Here is a 16,774-nt window from a genome sequence, read left to right as displayed (position 1 = left end):
TTGTATTTCAGGCCTCATTCCTTGGGCAGTTTTTCAGGGTTGAGGGTTTTTTTCAGACTTTTTTTGTCTTCTAATCCTGAGGGAACAGAACATTTTCCCTGTGCATTTTATGGTAACACCATTCCAACGTTTAATTCTCACTGCTTATAAATCCCTCACCTTCCTTTCCCAGACCCAAACCAAAGCCTGTTTAATAACTGGGAGCAAAAGCACGAGATGCAAGTTTCCACCAGTCTAACTTAAAGTTTCATAGAAAACAGAAAGCTACTTCAGGATTTTTAATCCATAGGGTTTAATGGGACTGGTAGGACATTGTAATTGATTCATTATATTTTGTTGCAAAATATAACCTGTGTACACTGAAGTAACATCATCATCTTTCTGATGAATGGCTGCAAAGCCCTGAATAATAAACTTGATACTTAAAGGATTATACCTTTTCATGGCCACATGCTTGTGCAAGGTTTTTCATGGCTTCTGTGGTGAATCACACCAGTGAATACTAAAGTGATTGAGAGGACAATGTAAACGTCTGGATGCCTGTAGCTAGTTAGAGGACACAGGTGTTTCTGTGGACATGCAGCTGAGGCAGTTACTCTGCCCTCCTGCTGATGGTGCATTAATTACCACACTAAACCAACACTTTCTGTTTGAGTGTGACTTTCCAGAGCACAAACATCTCTCAGATTTTTTGTTGTTGTTTAGATTCTGTAGCAAGACATTCACTAGGTTGGTTGGCTTTTTATGCCCCTCCTGCCCCCAGCATCTTGTGTGCTTGTTGTCTTGCCATTACCAGTGAACTTCACTTTTTGCCTCCTTTCTTCTGAAGAACAGGGTTCTGGCCCTTTTCTTCTCTTAAAGTGATTGTATTCTGCTCAGTTCTAGAGTGATTCCAGGTCAGGGGTTTCTGTTCTTCGTTAATATTCTTCTAAATTAGCAATATTTTGCCACAAAACGAATGTGCAGTTTGGCCCTTTAATGCCGTGGAGATAGAGCTGCAGATACAGAGAACTGTTTGGACATTGTGGGTCTGAGCATGGAAGAGAAGGCAGTAAATATGGACTGAGAAGTTTGTCTTTGGGGATGCAATGGCAAGGATGGAATGTCTGAGTTCTGCCTTGGCTGGGAAGCCTCTGATCTCACTGTCGTTACTCCTGAGACGTGCCTGGTGGAAGCGCTCCTCCGGGGGTTTGAGTTACGTCTGATGTGTGGCTTGTGGTACGTTTACCTCACTGCAAGGCTCCTGTGTGTGTGTGAAGGTGCTCTGTGATCTGCTCCAGTGTTTCTTCTGCAGCCTCCACTGGACTTCAGGTTGATTTATTCACGTTATCATGGGAGAGCCTTGGCCATTGCTTTAGGTAGTTTCAAGATAATCAAATTTTGCACTGTGAGATGCTGGTTTTGGGGAAGATGGAATTTGCTTCGTTGCTGAGATTGTGTTACAGGCAGATTTCTACCTGCTCTGTATTCTTCCTCCTGTTTCTAACCATTTCCTTTCTTTACTATTGTATTTGACAGATTTTTTTTTAAAAAGGAATTTTCTTTATTGAGCCTTCATTTACAGTCTTTTTAAGAACCTGTGTAGTTGCACAATTTGGGGTGCCAAGTCAGGCTGCAGAGGAGTGTCAGGAGATAAAACAGCTCTGCCTCTTCTCAGCATGATGGGAAAATCCTGTTCCAGATTCTTCTCTCCTTGTGAAGCCTTGCTACCTTACCTGTGAACCACGTAGCAGATTTAATTATATTAGGCCCTTTCTGGTACTATTCTGAGAATTATTCTACACCCCTGCACATGGACATCTGTAAGCTTCTTCTGGCATAAGTTAGTCTTTGTAGTTGGTGATGAAAGAATAGTTTTCAAGTAGTCTCACTTTTTCCAGGACTAGAACATTCCTGCTTGGAGCTTGTTGGCTCATTAAAGCAGGGAGGACAGAATTGCTCCTGGTGAGCGTTTGCAGCCTGTGTTGATGGTTGTAACTAGGTTAAATTTGTTAACTGCTGTTTTGGTTGGCAGAAAAAGCCATATGAATGACCTGAGGGTTGTTTTTGGTTGGTTGATTGGTTGGTTGGGTTTTTTTGTCATTTGAACAGTCTTTTTTTCTGTGTCCCAATTCTGTTTGTGGCTCTTAGATTGTGGGGAATGGAAGCGAGCAGCAGCTGCAGAGAGAACTCGAAGACGTGCTGATGGACCCACCCATGGAAGATCAGTCAAGTGACCGGGACCATGGAGAAGAAGTTAGGACTGATGGAGATGGGGAAGAACCTGTTGTCCTGGAAGCTTCAGCATCCTCTACCATCAACCCAGTGTCGGTGGCAGGACTCCAGAAACCAGACATGAGTTTGCCAGTGAAACCATCCCAGGGAGGTTAGGAGAAAAAAGGGGGGATGCCTGGTGGTATCTTATGAACTGGCTTTATGTTGCTGCTTACGTTCAGCTTTGTGTCTCACCCTAGGCTGTGAGGATTTGAGTCCTTTTACACCTGTGACAGATGAGGACAGCGTGGTGTTCAGCAAGCTCACCTACTTAGGCTGTGCCTCTGTGAACGCTCCCCGGAGTGAGGTGGAAGCCCTCAGGATGATGTCCATCTTACGCAGCCAGTGCCAGATCTCTTTAGACGTGACTCTGTCGGTGCCTAATGTCTCTGAAGGAACAGTGAGGTATGCAGTTCACACTGGTGTGCTCTGTGGCGCTGCATTTGATCTTACTTCCTTTTAGCAAAGGAAACAAGCTACTGATTTACCTGGGGGGAGACAGGAGCAGCTTGGGATTTTGTTTAGAGGGGGGAAAAGTGGGTTTTAAAGAGGTCTGAGCAAAGCGACCCTCTCAGCATTTTGTGTCCAAGGATGAGCATGAAATATTATGATTATCCAAGATGTCCCAAAAGCAATAGTGGGAGCAGTTATTGATGAGCAATTTGGAAATCGCCTGGCAAGTATTTAGTTTGTAAGGCTGGAAAATGATGCATGAGGATTAACAGGGATGAGGCTACCCAGTGCTGTGTATTAGTGTAGCATTTTGAAGGCTGAGCCCTGAAAACTATGGGAAATGATTGGTGGGAATGTCTGTTGCATTGTACTGTTTTATGCTGTTCAGTTTAAATATAATTACCATGATCAAGCTTTGTAGTAAATGACTGTCAGGAGCTGGTTTCTTTGTGATGTGCTTTCTCCAGTAGCTGTGAAATCGTTGAAGCTTGCAAATTAATAGCTAGCTGAAATAAGTCTTCTAAAGCTCCAAGTTTTGGGCTTTTTTTTAATTCTCTCCCTTTTCACAGGCTTTTAGATCCTCAAACAAACACAGAAATAGCAAATTATCCAATCTATAAAATCCTGTTCTGTGTACGAGGGCACGATGGAACCCCAGAAAGTGATTGCTTTGCTTTCACTGAAAGCCACTACAATGCAGAGCTCTTCAGGATTCACGTCTTCCGATGTGAAATCCAGGAGGCTGTAAGTCCAATCTTCTTGTCAAATGATAATGATGTACATGTAAATGTTATTACTGAAATGAAACAGAAGTATATCAGGCACTTTAGAAGTAATGTAATTCATTTTTTTCTACCCCAAGGTAAGATAATTATAGAAACCTCAGATAAGAAATAAGAATGCATATTTAATAGTTAATCCTTTCAAGAAATAGAGAAAACCAGTTAATTAGATGCTAAAACTCAATAATTTTCATACAGTTAAATCTCATTCTATTACTCAGTGAAAATTGTAGGTTTCAGCTGCTGCATTCTGTATGTCTTTAGCTTTCTGATCTGTCTTTGGTGCCATCTGAATGCAGGTGAGCCGGATCCTGTACAGCTTTGCCACTGCCTTCCGTCGTTCCGCCAAACAAACCCCGCTCTCGGCCATTGCCACCCCACAGACTCCAGACAGTGATATTTTCACCTTCTCTGTGTCACTGGAAATCAAAGAAGATGATGGCAAAGGTTATTTCAGGTATAGAATCTTCATTCCTGTGTATATGACACATAGTTCTGTTGTTGGAATATGAGTGAGTAGAGCGGTGGGCTGAGGAGATCCCTCAATTCTTCCCTTGAACGTTTCCCAGCCTAGTTGAAAAGGTTTTCAAACATGCTGAGGCTGTGTTTCTCTATTAGTTACTGAAAATAGAAAAGAAGGTAGAATTGAAATCTGTTGTCAATGGTCATCAATATTAGTTTTGCTATAATCTTTTAAATACTCTGTTATGATCTGTAAAATAGTGTTTATCAGCATCAGAAAAGCTTTACGAACAAAACTTGCCTGTTTCTAACTGTTTCTCTTATCTGACCCTGTTCTCAAAATTTAATTTAATTTTTCTTCATTTTTTTTTTTCCTGAACCAGATGTTGTTAGCAAGTGCTGGCACAGGCTGAGTATATTAGAGTGGCTTTTCACATTGTATTGACTAATGCTGATTTCATGTTAAGTCTGATGGTGGATAACCTTGGTTTCTAAAAAGACCTAATTTAGTTGCTGCTAAGAAGGGTTTTTTTTCCTGCTTAGCCTATTCACAGTGCCCTTAGATGTTTTACATCACCATTCATAGTGTTCTGTAATTGCTGAAGTGCCTTTACTCCAGTACAGCCTGTCTGCCAAACACTCTGACTTGTTGAGGACTCTGGCTTCTCACCACAGCTTCAGAGGTGCTTCTCTTCTTTTACATCCAGCTCAAGTTTTGTTTATTAAGTAAATAAATAAACCAATCCCACCTAATAATCCAGCATTTATTCAGCACTCCAGTGATTCAGCCTGGAGGATGCTGCTGGGTTTTGGGCTGGGATGCAGCAGCGGCCGCTGTGGTGCGTGGCAGTTGGCAGCACAGCCGCAGCACACCGTGATGTGCCAGGTGAAGCTCAGCCTCTCTGGCTCTGTACCAGCAGCTGCATAGCCACAGCAGCGTGGGTCGTGTGAGCCAGCTGAGGGTTTGATGCTCACATGGTTTCCAGAAGTTGTGCTGCAAAGAGCTGTTTCAGTCCAGGCCAGCTTGGGTGAGCCAGCACAGACCATGGGCTGAACCTTGGCCTTGGCTGTGGACATGGATCTTTTCAGCCACAATATACAGATGCTTAGGGATAGAAGAGGGCATTTCTTTAAAAGCTGTGTACCTGCTCTGTACAAGGTGAAGAAAGGTGGAATTTTGCTTCCACCTATGCCCTCCGTTGGGCGTACAGGTCAGGTTTTGGTTAAAGATCAGCTTTATCAGTCTGACACTAATCCTTGTGCAGCCCTTTGTGTGCAGACCTGTACCCACCTGAAAGCTGAGAGAACACATTCAAACACTCAGTCTCTGATCTCAGTCTTTAATGTACCTGACCTGTCCTGGCTAATCCACCTTCCCCTGTCACCCTGGGTCACTAGCAGAGTGTTTCTGCCGTGCTGGGGAAATGAGGTCTGACTGGCTGTGAGTATGTAAATCCAGTATCCTGGCTGCAGGGACAAAACTCCTGCTGGCAGTGAAAGGCATTCTGCCATTCCTGGCCTTGGTGAGCACCTGCTGTTGGAAAATAAACCCAGATTTTATTGGAGGTGTTAAACTATGGGCAATACTCCACGGTCGACTTTGCAACTGCCGGGTGTAACAATTAATAGTTTGAAAGTCTGAAATAATATAAGGATTATTTTGGTATCCAAGGGAAAAGTGAACATGTGGTTGACATAAAAGGAAAGTCAAACCCTAGCAGTCTCCATTTGTCCAGTATTTAGTGCAACTGTGCAGCTCAACAGGAAATATTAATGCTAAAACTTCAGTGTGTGCAATAGCATTGAAGTGTAATTTATGGGTTTTCCACCACAGCACACTGTCCCCTCCTTTCACAGCATTTAGAAGTGCTCTCTAGAGAAATAAGAAGGGAAATGGTCTAAAGATTGGTGTACTCTCTTCTCTTGGCTTATCATGTGTCCCAGCAGTCACCTCCCTTGTGAAAGCAAGCAATATGCAATCTCTTCTGAGTGCCTCTGAACAGATGATGCTTGCATCTTACACGGGCAATTGGTATTTAGAAACTTTCTTGAGATGCTGCTCCAAGGCTCAAAGCACTAAGTCACACAGTATAAAGCCACTGTTTTGATTCTGAAAACCCAGAGTCGGTGGTTTTCCCCTAATGATGAGGAAATAACATCACCTTGTTGTGTAGCCGTTTCTTTCGTGTTCCTGATTGCAGCGTGCAAGGAGGAACGTCTGGAGTGCTTTAGTGTGAGAAGCAGGATTCACCAAGTGCCTGATGCTCGCTTTGGTACATGTAAGGAATGCAGATAAGTGACACTCTGTGTTGTTCTTTTCTTCCTTTCCTGGTACATCCCAGTGCTGTTCCCAAAGACAAGGACAGGCAATGCTTTAAACTGCGCCAAGGGATTGATAAGAAGATTGTGATTTATGTCCAACAGACAACCAATAAAGAACTTGCTATTGAGAGGTAATTTCATCAATTTGTGAAGAATTCTTGATCTGTTTGATGTTTTATGCTCTTTCCTCTGAAGCAGCAGATTAGCAGTGATTCTGTGAAGGCTCCATTTGTGTAATTTAACTCCACACCTCTGGGCTGTGCAGAAAATATCAGGTTGGTTTTTTGAGCATGTGTGGCACTGTAGAGGCACGTCAAACCTGTACAGGTTTGATTGCAGAATCAGTGGTTGCATCCTCTCTGAAGATGAATTTCAAAGCCTTTTATAAAGAACATATGGCTTTTATTTTCAGTGGCCAGTTTGTCTTAAATGCTGAGGCTACAACCAGTGCCTGGGGTATTTCAGTTGCCTGCCTTTCATCTCTGTTGTGTCTGAGGTTGTCGTACATTTGGACCTGCCACAGTTTGGCATTCTAGACTGAGTAGTGTCTGTGTAGGGAAGAGCTTAGACTTCAAATATGTCCCTGTGTAAAAGTGAACTAGTATTTTTTGACTGCTGACAGAGGTAAGTGCTGCCCAGACTGTAGAGAAGAGACTCCGTCAGCCTTCGCAGTCTGACATTCAACACAGGGCAGTGTGGTAAACCAGAGGATGGAGCAGAATATTCCTGTGTGGGTGAGGTCTTTGCAAAGTGAAGCCATAAAAGACAGGTCCGTGCACTTCATCCAGAATTTCCTGATTCTTGTCTGTACCAAAGGGTAAATTCTATGCAAATATGTCTCCAAAAAAAGGCAGGGGGCAGGGAGAGGAGAAGAATGCAGGCCAAGTTGTCCTGTGAGATAGGGCACCTGTGGTAGCAGGGTCTGTTCTACACTGTTCCTGCTAATAAAGATAACTGAACAACTTCCCAGCCTGCTGTAGGCAGGTTATGTAGCCAGGTAGTCATATGGTAAATATGTTTGTGAAATCTCACTCAGGATTGTTATTAGTGGGCTGACACTGGTCTTTTTGACATGCTAGATGCTGCTGTCAAATGTCAAGGCTTGTTGACATTAGTTACTGGATTCATGGGCTGCTTGTGATGTATGGCAGTGAATATTGAGATAAGAAATGTTAATGGTTTGTTTACCAGTAAGTCTGTTTTTTGCATTTTGATTTTGTTGCCTGGCTTTGCAGGTGTTTTGGGCTTCTCCTGAGCCGTGGGAAAGATGTTCGGAGTGGGGACATGCACCTCTTGGATTTGGTAAGGGTCTTCTGTTAACAAAATTCAGTAATAATTTTTATTATGATTGGTTTTGATCTCAGGATAGACAGATAAGGTTTGGGTGCTTGTTGTTGCTGTAGCTTATGCTGTTGCAGGTGTGGCTCTGGGCAGTTGGGTTGAATCCCTGCCTCTGTGACAGGGTAGGGCCTGATGCTTGGGCAAGGCAGTTGCTCAGTTTTGCAGTCAGTTAAGATAGAAAGAAACACAGAACCTTATTTTTGGATGTGCTGAATATTAAAGAGTTGTGTTTTAAGCATAAGTTTTATAGCTTAGTTATCACTTGAAAAAACTGAGGCCTGAGCAGCTTCAGTTACAACACTGAGAATTAGTGGGAACTTTAATTTTGTGACTCATTTGCCATCAAATGGTCACCTCCAAAACAAGCTATTGGTCTTCAGGTCTCACTACACAGATGTTAATAGCAATTAGTATTGATTGGCCTTTTTGTACTACCAACAAGGAGACCAAAGATTGTGTGGAAGCTCTGTTCTTTAGAGATGATTTCTAGTACAGGGCTGTGTCACACGGACTTTGGATGCTTGCCCTTCTCTTGCCAGTAGCTGTTTTACAGAGCCAGGACTTCATAATATAGAGATTTATTGAATGTAAATAAACATTCCTAAACTTACCTTGATTCCAGGAGTCCATGGGTAAAAGCTCTGATGGGAAGTCGTACGTGATCACTGGGAGCTGGAATCAAAAAACTCCACACTTCCAGTTTCTAAATGAAGAAACACCAAAAGGTAGGAACATTTCTGCAGTGTTAGAACCAGCCAGGGCAAACGACTAAGTCATTGTATCAGTTGTCTTTTGTTTAAGCAAACCAAAAAAGCAAGAAGACTTTCTTCCTAGCATGGGATATGTTCTCAGAAAGTAGGATCCCAGTTAGAACATAAAAATCTAACCAAAGTAGAAGGCTGGAAGAAAACTCCTGTGGTCGGTAATGAGAGCTTGTAAGAATAACTGTATCCCCATAGGAGGCTGTATGGGTGTGGGGACAGGGTGCAGGTGCTTTGTGTGCCATTAGAGCTTCTTAAGGACCCCACTGAGAACTGCACCAAATGGCTATTGTAGGTTTCTCCTTTTTTGTTCCTGTGGTCAGTTTGGACTTTTTTGAATCCAAATTCTAATTAAAAGAGAAAAAGGATTTCCCTACCTGTGAAAATGAAAGGAAAACACTCCCAAGTGTGAGCCAAAAATAGCTGCTGCGTTACTCACTGGAGTCCTGAAACAGATCTGTCATTACTTCTTTTAAGATGTCAGCGGAATTATCATTGTTACCATCTATTGTCTCAGTTGCATGCCAAAGGTTGGGGAAGTTAATGGGAAATGACTGGGCAAAGGCATGAAAGTCAGCTGCTGGGTACAGCTGGGTACAGTCTGCTGTCCTACCTAAAGGACACAATTTATCATTTCCTACCAGAAGAGATGTCATAGGTCACTGAATCCAGCACCCTTTTCCAAGTCTCACAGCTGAGATGGCCTTGACTGCTACTTTTAATGTGGTGGGGCTTGAGTGCTGTCTAACTTCTAAAGCAAAAACCTCACTCAAATGTAGTTAGGCTAGATGGGAAGTGATCTGCCCTGTGGCATTAAGTGTACAGATTCTTTACAATGTTTAATCAAGATTTTTGATGCATTTCACTGGGATTTGAAGGAGAAATATTTTCATTCCCTTATCAAGATGATTTTCTTGGCTTGAATATTTAACTTCCCTTACTCTAGTGAATGGTGCATAGCTGTCTTATTTTCCTGTTTAAAGCTTCTGGGGCTTTGAGCTGTTAAATTAGGGAAAAAAATCAATTCTGGGGAAAAAAAAAAGTCTCTTTTGTTCTTTCATGTGAAAGAGGCTGTGGACTCATTTGTTTGAAGTACTTCTTTTCATGCCATTGCTTTGTTTTCTCTCTCTAGATAAAGTACTGTTCATGACCACTGCTGTGGACTTGGTGATCATCGAGGTTCAGGAACCGGTTCGATTCATTCTGGAGACGAAAGTCAGAGTCTGCTCACCCAATGAGAGGTTGTTCTGGCCCTTCAGCAAACGGAGCTCCACTGAAAATTTCTTCCTAAAGTTGAAACAGGTGACACCTTAAATAAATAAATACAGAAAACCTACGGCTCATTTGGGAATTGGAAAGGTTGTTTTTCAAATGTACCTGTGGTACAGTCACTTACATCGTTTTGAGAGGTTTATGGTATAAATACACATGCACTAGAGGTAGATGAGCTGTAGTGATTAGTGCCTGTTGGCAGGTCTGAATGTCACTGCAGTTGTTTCTCTGTATAATTGTCAAAACCTTTAGAAATACAATGGGCATGTCTCAACATCTTGCTCCTGAATCAGAGGGGTACAGCAAATGCTCTTCAGTTCTCAGAAAGCTGTCCTTCGTTATGCCCATTGTTGCTGGTGATCTGAAGTTCCCATGGAAAGCTGGATATCCTCATTTCAGAGTAAGTTTTGACAGCTTTGAGGCTGTGAAGTCACACTGAGGCTTATGGATTTTCCAGCCAAACCACAGAAATCAAATGAACAGGGGGTTTATCTGCAGCCCAGGGCTGTGCTGAGAGTTTCTTGCAGAAGGGGATAATTAGGGTAAGTTTGTAAAATTAAGGGTTAAGAGAAAAAAAGGGTTTAATATAATCCTAGTATTATGCTATCTGATATGTCACTAAATTGAATTTATTATACAAATGGAACTTTTTTGTTTTGAGATGAGCAAACATCCACCTGAAATTGGAAGAAAATACTTTTTGCAGAAGTCTGTTTTCCCCCTGGTACGTGGTTGGAAGCAGAGATTCCACACACACCCCCAGCTTCCCCTGGGGAAAAAATTCCAAGAAAACACCAAAAATAATAGCACTTGTTAAAAACTTTTACTGTTTTTTCCCACTTCTTTCTCTACCCTATCTACTGGAAAGGAAAGGATTATTTCTGTGCAGGATATTAATTATAACAGTGCAAGGCAAAAAATTGGTCTGAAAATAAGGCTGGAAAGTTGAAGGTCCAGGTTGGTGAAGGGATGATGTACCTGAAGCAGCTGCCACTCTCCTGCTCCAGAAATTCTTGTTCTGAAACAAGAGTCCTGTTTAAAGAGAGAGGAATATGTGGAAGCAAATAACAACGTGGATGTGTGTGCTGTCTCAAGGTTTAGTAGTTGTGGGCACAGCCCAAAAAAGCAAGGTTAGAGTCCTGATTTCTTGATAAGAGGTTCTGAATGAAATAACAGGCTTTTCTTTGTTATTTCTCCACCTGCCTAGCAAATAACAGCATCTTGGTAGTAACAAAGATAACCATGACTCCCTAAGGATTCTTTTTTGTGTTATCTCCTATTTTTTAATATAAAGTATAAAAAAACATCTTGGAAACTTTCCTTGGAAATCTAAGGTGGAAGAATTCTTTATGGATGAGATCACTTGTTTTATTTAGGATATTTTTGAGGTGGAGAATGGAGATTTTGAACAATTAAGGCTCTTGGGCTATAAATATTCTGCACCCTCCTAAAGGTGCCTTTTCTGTTTGGTGGTTTAAAGGAAGTTTATCTTACATAGCTAATTCTGTATCTTTTGTCTCACTGAGTTCACAGGCAGTGTGACTTCACTCATTCTCTTTTTTCCATGGGTGCTGTCAGGTTATCCCACTTCCAGTTTACTAATGGAAGATTATCAGAAATCATAGTGCAAGCAACAAATGTAGAATGCAAGGCCTGATAAGCCTGGAAGGGAAACCTGTTTCTATGGAGCCACGATTAGCTTATTAAAAGTACAGCAGTGTAGAGTTGGCTTATCTTCCTTCAGCAGGGATTCTTTATTGGGAAATGGAGAAAGCAGAGGGATTTTATTTGCTCAGATTACGTGTAGTGATTGTCATTTTTAGTTTTGATGCATTTCTCTTCATGCTTAATGCTCCAAAGGGTAAAACTGAGCACTGGGAGCTTAGCTAGAGTATAATTACAAATCTTATTTCCCTCTTTTGTTCACCTTTCCTTTTCTACTCTCTATTTTCATTCATTTATGAAATATTAATACTCAATCCTTAGACTGTGTTACAATTTTAGAACCATTTCACAAATGAAAATCTGCACTTGAAGGAAAAAGAAAGTACCAAAGCTTGGAAAAGGAAGGAGAAAACAGGGCCACATGATACTTTGGGACTCAACTATCTGTGTTCCTGCAGCAATATACACGGAGATGTGTGACTTGGAAGTGTCACTAAAGACAATTGCCATGGTGGGGAAAATAAAGATGAGCAGTTTCTGTTAACTCTCATGCTCTGTGACAGATCCTGACACCTTTCAGGTGCAGTGTGCTTATGGCTGGTTCTTGGGCATTCAGGATAGAAACACTTGCAGGCCTGCATGATGCATTGTGTCCTGCAAGGGCTGAGCATCCCTCACGGTAGAATGTGATGAAAATGGGTTCTCAGCTCTTCCCTTCATAAGGTAGAGCCTTGTAAAGTAATCTGGGTAATTGTGCAGCTTTCCTCAGTGAAATGAAGCCTCTTGTTCCCCAGATAAAGCAAAAGGACAGAAAGAACAACTCAGACACGTTATATGAAGTTGTGTGTCTGGAGAGCGAGTCGGAACGGGAGAGAAGGAAAACCACAGCAAGCCCCTCGCTGCGCCTGCCCCAGTCGGGGTCACAGGGCTCGATGATTCCTTCTCCTCCAGAGGATGATGAAGAGGAAGGTAAGAGATGGCTTTGACAGAGAGGGCAGTCAGTAAAAAAACTGTTCTAAAACAAGTTGAATCCTCCCCAGTCAGGATCTGCCCTACTGGTTGTTGTCTTCTCTTGCTTTAGTGCTGTGAGTAGTCGATAACCGGTACCCTGGATCAGCCTCTCCCCTGTCTGACACTTCTCTGTGCTTTCTCAGCCCAGACCTCATGAAGCCACGAAGTGTGATATAGTTGGAACAGTGTGAAAAGAGGCTGCTAAAAATTTGGGATTATCATGTAGCTTCTGCCCCTCCCTGAGCAGCTGTGAGCAGTTTTGAGAGTAAAGATGAGAAGCTGGTATTATTTGGAAATAAAAGCAAGCAGCACGTTTTAGGGGGGAGGAGAGTGTGGACATCTGTAAGGCATAAAACCATACTGGGACCTGCCCAACCCCAAATGTAATGAGTTTTCAAGATCTTTTCTCTGCTTTTTAAAAATTCTCATAAACCAGAATATGGACTTATTTGAGTATATAAACATCTGGCCCTGCAGCTCTGAGCTGCAGTGGAGATCGTTTGAATCTCTGCTTTTTCACTTTTTCTGCTGGCTGCCTCTGTGGCCTTGGGTGAATTGTTACACTTGTGTGCTGTGATTTCCCTTTTGGGGAGGAGTGGGGAAAAAGGAGGGAAGGTTGGCTTGAGAATTAACTCCTTTGCAAAGTGATTCATTGGCAGCCTGTAACCACTGTGCCAAACCACAGCCGTTACCGTTTGCGACACCAGGAACATACGTAACTCTTTTGTTCACAGTTGACACGACCTCAAGACATTGCAAGAGTGTCTGACAAGTTCAGGTGTCAGCTGAGAAAGCACTGATTTAATGAGGAGAAAAAAAAAGTATTTCCTCAATAATGCAAGACAAATGCTGACTACTCTGTCAGTGAAATAGTGGCTTTGTATATGACACTTGCTGTGAGTGTTTAAAAATGTCTGGGAGTACATCAGCCAAGGAAAGGAATCAGAAAGTACTGGCTTTCAAAGTAAAAGTACAAAACAGTTAAATATCTTTGTGGACTTTCCATGGATCTGCAGGAACACAACAAGTCTCTACCTGCTCGGTGGAACAACATTGACTTCGTTGTCTCTTTAGCTTCTAGAGAATTGTAGCTTTTCTCACATGGAAAGTTGTGCAATTTGAGAGGTTTTGGTAGTCCTCCAAAAGTTTGGGTAGAAGAACAGAATTGCTTAGGTGAGAAGGATGTCTGGAGGTCTCTGATCATGGCTCCCACTCCCTGGGAATCCAGACAGATTGTTTAAAATCTTGTCCTGTTGTGTTTTGACTGCCTCCAACAGTGAAGTTTCCACAACCTCTCCAGGTCCTTGTATCACTTTTGCCACCCTCATGGTAGAATTTTCCCCTGTTTTTTAACCAGGATGTCATGTGTTGCTGCTTGTCTTCTGTCTCTTGCCGTGTCACAGCGCTCCTCCAAGAAGGCTTAATCCTGCCTTCCCTGAGTCAAGCACACCAGTGCTGCCTGCAGAGATGAGCAGTTCTTGCCACACGCGATGCAGGCAGGAGAGCAGCAGCATTTAAGTCTGTAGAGGCAGAGTAATGGCTGTTGTCTCATAGCACATCCTCTCTTCTGTTGGCAGACAATGATGAACCACTCTTAAGTGGTTCTGGAGATGTTTCCAAAGAGTGTGCAGAAAAAATTCTTGAGACGTGGGGAGAGCTGCTGTCCAAATGGTAAGTGGCAAAATCCCATTTGGAAAATCACAATTCTGAAGATTCTCAGTCTGTTTGCTCCTTCTGCTTGCAGTTTTTGTTGTTTCCAGAAGCCAGCCGAGTTGAGATTAGTATGGATTTAGTCTTCCTTCATCTCTACAACACCCCTTATTCTCTGATTTTCTGTTTTCTCATTTCTTCTTGAGGGTGTTTTAAGTGTTTTCATGCATGCTTAAATACTGTACAGAAATTCAGTTATGCTGTGTCTTTAGGTGCTTATCTTTTAAAATGAATATTTTTCTTATCTGTGAGTTTCAGTTCTGTTAAAGAAAAACCTAAACTAAGTAGTATAAAGAAAACGTGGTGCTTCCTTTGTCTTTATTTTGCATAGATCACTTCCATCCCTCTTTGTAATTCCAATGTAGTTCACAGCCGATTTTTCCTGCAGCTGTCATGTGTTAGTAACTGCAGCTTCAGAACATGGGAGATCTGTACTTGGATAGGGAAGATGCTTTTCCTCCCTTATCTAAAGGAAGATTGCTCCAAAGCCTGCCAAGAAGGAAGTACATGAGCTCTTCTGTTTTTTTCCTAGAAAATGCCAATTTACAAGAAGAGAAGAGTGTTTCTTGACAGTCGAGTTGCTAATGCAACACCTGTCCTCCTTTCATGAAGGAGCTTTTATTTGCCTTGAAGTATCCTGAGCAGTTCTAAGAAAGTGATGCTGATGATTGCAGGAGGGTTTGGGGTTTTTTTTTTTTCCCTTTTTCCCACAAAGGGGGCTGACAGGCACAACATCAGATTGAGCTCACATGTGCTACATGTTGACTCTGGCTTTAGTTATTGCCTTCTGCTTCCTCGTGTTACTGAGGAGCTGGGAAAGGGGTGTACAGCACATCAAAGATCTGAACAGAGTATTGGATCTATGGAGCAGTAAAGCAGAGATTAGAACAAGCCATGCACTTTAGGTGAGGGAAGGGATTGATGTGGCCACTTAGCCAGGATTCCCTTTAAATTAAGGTTAATTAGCATTATTCTTATTTTCTGCAGCTACTTAGTACTCATTTGAATAAGTACTTTTACTTCCAGGTTGGGTTTGCACTGATACATTGTGCTAATTTGGTAGGAAAGTGGCTCCTAAGAAGGGGAAGGCTGTGGTGAAATGATACCTGATGCCTTTTCCCTCCCTCTCCTAGGCTTGTAGAAACATCTTTAACAGATGAGCTCTGTGCATCTGGGGCTGTGAGAAAGTTGCTTTCAACTGGAATATTTTGTAACCCTTCCAAGGGCTCAAGGATAATTAAGGCACCTGACTCCCATTGAAAGTGTTTTGGCAGCTCTAAGAGGATATGAAGTGCTTCTGTTCTAATGCTGGCAACAACTTTAATGTGTGTTAAAGGGCTTTCCTTCTTAACTAAAACTGAGTATTTGGAAGTAATGATCCTTGAGCTTTTAACATAAGAGGATTGAAAATCATAAAAATCAGAGTTCAGGTAGTTTCATGCTAGTTTTTTGGAATCCTGTAATTAGATTTGTATAGCAATTAAATATGCACTGCTGTTCTGTGATTTCTAAATCATATCTGGCTCGTGTTTCACACCTGCCCAGTCACACAGCTTCTCAGTTCAAAGTGGTTTGGAAGCATCTAGTGGTGTGTGGCTTTCAGCCCACAGCTCACAGCTCTGTTCATTGGGATTGCTGTGGCACTCTACTGCTCTGAGATCAAGGCTCAGCACTTCTACAGGCCTTCAGAAAGAATCAGAATGTTTTGTAGGGAAGAAGTATTTTGTATATATTTATATATTACAGAGGTGTAATAAATGCTCTATAAATATGTAAGTATAGATATGAATGTATACAGATATAAATGGCATTATTATATAAATATTCTTTTTATTATAGTTGATTTTGTTTAGAGAAAACAAAGTGAAAGAGGATGTTTATGCATTTATGCTACTAGGCTCTGGGAAACATATACTGATTTACATGTCCAGCATTGCTGGTCTCCAGGTTATTGTGTTGGAGCACTGGAGGCTGAAGGGCAACAAGGAGTCTCAGTCTTGTCTACAATTACCATCCACCAACAGTTAGCAATTGTTAGATTGTTAACAAACATTCTGAAATACCAGTTTGTTGTTAAGAAGATAATGTGGTCAGTATAATGTAAGTTCCTGGGGTTTTCATGCTTTGTCTGTCAGTCCTGCAAGTTTGGGTTTTAGTAACCCCAGAAAAAATGTCATTTCTTTGCTTTAAGGTCTCTGTGATTTGGGGGTTTTATTTGTGAGCCACGAACGGGCTGTTCAGCTTCACTCTCTGTAACTGCATAAATTACATGGAGGTTTAGTTTTTACAACTTGCAGTGCTGTAATTTATGAGCTGTCACCAGTCTCACTTGAGAAAACTGTTTAGCTGGGACTAGCTTGTACAGTGGAGACTGCTTAAATGCACGGATGGAGTTAGGGAAGGGTGTGAGATGCTGCCATGGCTCTCTGCCTGCCTTCTCTCCCCCCTCACCCGGAAGGGTACCTGCCCGTGGGGAGCAGGAGGTCTAGAGAGAAGTCTGTGCTTCTGCAAACCAGTTCTCAGCTTGGTGTAGGTTGAGGTTGAAGCTTACACGCTGTGGTATCTGTCCTCTAGCTCTTGTTGTTGCTGGGGTTTGTGGTTCACTGAATGGTTTCTAACATATGTTTGTGGAGTGGAGGAAATAGTTTGGAAAATGCTGCTCCAAATGTACTGCTTTTGTAACTTGAATTTCACTTACTCTGGGAACAAGGGGCTGTCTGGAAGCTCCTGTCCTTTGACATG

At 42.1% G+C, this 16,774-nt stretch overlaps 1 protein-coding gene across 1 annotated transcript in view; it reads left to right on the top strand.

Moving 5' to 3' along the window:
• Nucleotides 1–16,774, top strand: part of RABGAP1 (RAB GTPase activating protein 1) — a gene marked incomplete at its 5' end in the record, with an annotated part of 60,044 nt that overhangs the window by 3,498 nt on the left and 39,772 nt on the right. Inside the window, 10 exons of the mRNA XM_084272585.1 lie at nucleotides 2,131–2,365; nucleotides 2,454–2,658; nucleotides 3,276–3,450; nucleotides 3,788–3,945; nucleotides 6,293–6,403; nucleotides 7,508–7,574; nucleotides 8,236–8,338; nucleotides 9,507–9,676; nucleotides 12,106–12,280; nucleotides 13,900–13,993. Of these exons, the coding sequence (XP_084128711.1) occupies nucleotides 2,131–2,365; nucleotides 2,454–2,658; nucleotides 3,276–3,450; nucleotides 3,788–3,945; nucleotides 6,293–6,403; nucleotides 7,508–7,574; nucleotides 8,236–8,338; nucleotides 9,507–9,676; nucleotides 12,106–12,280; nucleotides 13,900–13,993 (1,493 nt within the window). The remainder of the gene's footprint in view (nucleotides 1–2,130; nucleotides 2,366–2,453; nucleotides 2,659–3,275; nucleotides 3,451–3,787; nucleotides 3,946–6,292; nucleotides 6,404–7,507; nucleotides 7,575–8,235; nucleotides 8,339–9,506; nucleotides 9,677–12,105; nucleotides 12,281–13,899; nucleotides 13,994–16,774) is intronic.

The sequence above is a fragment of the Gallinula chloropus genome, assembly GCF_964237585.1.
Source record: "Gallinula chloropus genome assembly, chromosome: 18".
NCBI classification, from domain to species: Eukaryota; Metazoa; Chordata; class Aves; order Gruiformes; family Rallidae; genus Gallinula; species Gallinula chloropus.
Note: the sequence above shows the minus strand (reverse complement) of the source record. Positions and strands in the feature narration are given on the sequence as shown.